The 3,683-nt window shown below is 28.8% G+C and overlaps 1 protein-coding gene across 1 annotated transcript; it reads right to left on the bottom strand.

Moving 5' to 3' along the window:
• Nucleotides 1–359: 359 nt before the first annotated feature.
• On the bottom strand, nucleotides 360–1,020 carry LOC127084153 (protein PELPK1). Its single transcript, XM_051024556.1, has one exon. It carries the CDS (start codon nucleotides 953–955, stop codon nucleotides 659–661), a length of 297 nt encoding a protein of 98 aa, XP_050880513.1. The 5' UTR covers nucleotides 956–1,020; the 3' UTR covers nucleotides 360–658.
• Between the last annotated feature and the right edge of the window lie 2,663 nt (nucleotides 1,021–3,683).

Here is a 3,683-nt window from a genome sequence, read left to right as displayed (position 1 = left end):
TCAAGAATTTTCCTGTCTTGTTTAAAAACAATTATGCTACATTTGGTCCTCTAAAGTTACAGTTAAGATCATCTTATCCAAGAGTCTTCCATTTACATTAATTTAGTCTTCAAAAAGAATACAAACAACATCAAATAGGTCTTTAAAATATCACTACAATTTTACCACTAAATTTTAAAGTAATATCAAATATTTATACCATGAAAGCCAGAACTGATAGCATTGATGATCCAATTTGTTTGATACATTTTATAAACCAGGGACCAAATGTGATGAGTATATTTTTAATATCTTCAATTTAAAAGTCCAAAATAAACATTCAGTCTAACACAAATAAAAGTCATGATAACAAATCCATATCAAATAATTCATGCAATGTCTTTATATAAAATGAGAAAAAGATAATACATGAAATTAAATATAGTATATTACAAACAATAACTGATTTAGGGCACATTAATGAATGATACAAATCACAGTCAACAATATGTTGTAGAAATAAAAACACACCCAAACAACTTAAAAACTGAACACAACATGTGCTTCAATGTAATCATAAAGTACAAATGAAAAACCTCAAATAACATAAACAAACTTTAACACACTCATTGAATGGTTGGAATATATAGTACATGGATTTCATGAAATTTCGAAGTACTTATGGTTTAGGGCCAGATGGAACAGTAGGCAGCTGTGGTTTAGGAATCTGAGGAATCTCAGGAATCTTAGGGACCGTTGGTACAACAGGGACATCAGGGATTGGAACAATTGGCAATGTAGGTAGTGTTGGTAGATTAGGTACTGGTAGATTAGGAATTGGTAGTGTTGGCAAATCAACTTTGGAAACTTGATGTATGTTTAGAAGGTTACGTGCTCCTTCAACATTTGAGATTGATGAAAATGCTATGAGTAGAACAAGTGGTATCATCAATGACAAAACATTCATGGAAGCCATTTTTTTAAGGTAGAGAGATGAATATTAGTTTTGGTGTGTTTGAGGTAATGGTTTATGTGTGTTGTAGCCTTTTATAGACACAAGTTTTCAGTATAACGTGATTCTGAGGATTTGACACTGTGAGTGGTTTATGATTTTTTTTGGAATTAGTTCTGGCAATATTTTTCGACAAAATGAATTAATATATCCTCAATCTGTCTTTGTAAAGATTTAGGGTTAAAACCTTGTATCAGTTTGTCTAATTCACGCATTTAATTAGCATTATTGCATTGGGTCCCAAGATAACACAAGTCCAAAATAAATTACATTTATGAATTTTCTTTTTGTTAATTTTTTGAATTCTCAAGGAAATAAAGTTATAGTAATCTAGAGTTTGATTAAAAGAAAAATAATATGTGATTAAAAATTATAGCATTTAGAATTCAAGTCATTAGTTATTGTATAATAATTCAGGTATCCCATGTTCATTTAAAATGGAATATTGGAGAAAAATATATTTAATAAAGATAAAAAATTGAATCCAACACTATTATAATACAAATTTCAACTCATTAGGATTTTTTGTCTTGTCGACATGAAAATATTTAACAACAAAATAATTCATGCAACAATTATAAAAATTATTATTGATCAAATTATACATTCAATAAGTTAAATAACGTATAGGTTTAGTTTCACTAGACAAAAATATTTAAAAAGATAAAATTAAAAAAAAAATCATAATTTTTTATATTTAATAAATATTGATAAAAAAATGTATTTTATATATATATATATATATATATATATATATATATATATATATATATATATATATATATATATATATATATATATATATATATATAATATATATATATATATATAATCAATTTGCATCGACATGGTACCGCAGGCAAGATTCCAAAAGACGTAGCTCATACTTTGGATTTTAGTCATATGATTGAAGGAAGTAATGCCAAAGCCTACAACTATTATAATTTGTTTTTAGCAAATAATTTACATACAAGTTTTTCTTTTAAGTTAAAATTTGTTTTAAAAAAAGAATAAAAATTTACTGGAAACATAAATATTAAAAAAAAGTAAAAAGAAAATAAGAGAATAAAAAAAAACGTTCTTCAAATTTTAGTAAAGGTTTTCTACACTATAAACAAATATTATATGGATTTTTTTCTATATTTTTGTTCTAAACACTTTTATAAATACTCTTCACATTTACACTAAAGTGTAACTAAACAGTTGTGTAATGGAGCATGTACCTCTAACATTAACTAATCAACAATGAACTTTCGAAGATAAGAACTTAGGACAGTAGGTAGCAATAAGCCAATAAAGATAAGAAATCGTTGGCTCTTGTTTCTAATTTAGATGTTGAGAACATGAAAACTTTTGTCATATTAGAGGTTTGAGATAACAGAATAAGGGCCATATCTAAATAAACCACAAAAACAAGGTAGGATGAGTTGTCTTGTTATGGACAAATTAACTATGTGGCCTGTGTTCAAGTTATATTATCATGATACATAGTATTTTAAATTTATATAGGTACATTTCTTAGCCAGATACATTTGCTGTGAATTAGTTTCATTTTAAAATTAATAAAAAGATCTGCTATATAACAAGAAATTTTATATTTTTCAAGTGAATATTTTACCGTTTACCAATGAAAATTGAACTGAGTCATTTAAAAGTTACAAAATCAAACTCTTATCACTGAATTGATACTTCAAACACGAAAACAGAAAGAAGGGTCACTAATGAGAGACATGTTAAAACTCAAGCCAAAGAATCAAAAACATTGAGATCAATGGAGGAAAATGGTATTGAAGATTCTCATTGCTCAAAATCTCACTTGATACAAGAGTTTGCGGTTGCTTATACAACAAGCAACTGTAGTTAACCACAAACTAATTGATAGTAGTTACATTAACTAATTGATAATTAACTTGAAGTTAGTTATTTTTTAGTTTTGATTCTCTATCAACTATGTTAGTTACATTAGTTACATTGTCTTATTCTCCATTACATTTAACACCCCCTCATGCTAGAATGAATATCAATCATTATTAATCATTCCTAACTTGACTTGAAGATTGTTGATTGGATCCGAGTGCAATGACTTAGTGAGTGTATCAACAACTTGAAGTGGCAGACATGAGATGAATTGTACCAGCTAGCGCCTTATCTCTTACCACATGACAATAAATTTCTATGTGTTTTATTCTCTCATGGAAAATTGGATTGGCAGTTATGTGCAAAACAGACTTTGTTGTCGCAATAGATGATGATTTCCATTTGGTGTTGGATCTTAAAGTTGTTAAGTAGAGAAGCCATTGACCTTCACAAGTTGCTTGGTCGAATGGTATATATTATGCCTCTCAAGATGGTCGAAACATCACAGCTTGTTTCTTGCTTTTCCAGCTAATGAGGGATTTGCCAAGAAAGAAACAAATGCATGTGGTGGATCTCTGTGTGTCGGGGCATGCCCCCAGTCAGAATTAGAGAAGCCTTTGAAACACAATGTGGAGGATGGGCTGAAGAATAAGCCTTGACATGGATTATTTTTTAGGTATCTTAACACATGTAGACCATCTAGCATATGTTTGTCATTGGGAGCATCAAGGAATTGATTGAGTTTACTTACTACATAAGTTATATCATGCTTGGAGTGAGTGAGGTACAATAATATGTCAATGAGTCTCTTATATGCAATAGGTTGTGAGGGAGG

The sequence above is a fragment of the Lathyrus oleraceus genome, chromosome 1, assembly GCF_024323335.1.
Source record: "Lathyrus oleraceus cultivar Zhongwan6 chromosome 1, CAAS_Psat_ZW6_1.0, whole genome shotgun sequence".
Classification (NCBI taxonomy): domain Eukaryota; kingdom Viridiplantae; phylum Streptophyta; class Magnoliopsida; order Fabales; family Fabaceae; genus Lathyrus; species Lathyrus oleraceus.
This window is presented reverse-complemented; position numbering and strand designations above follow the sequence as displayed.

What these genes read in the sequence shown, in the direction of transcription:
- LOC127084153 (XM_051024556.1), bottom strand. Translation starts at nt 955, where the DNA reads ATGGCTTCCATGAATGTTTTGTCATTGATGATACCACTTGTTCTACTC.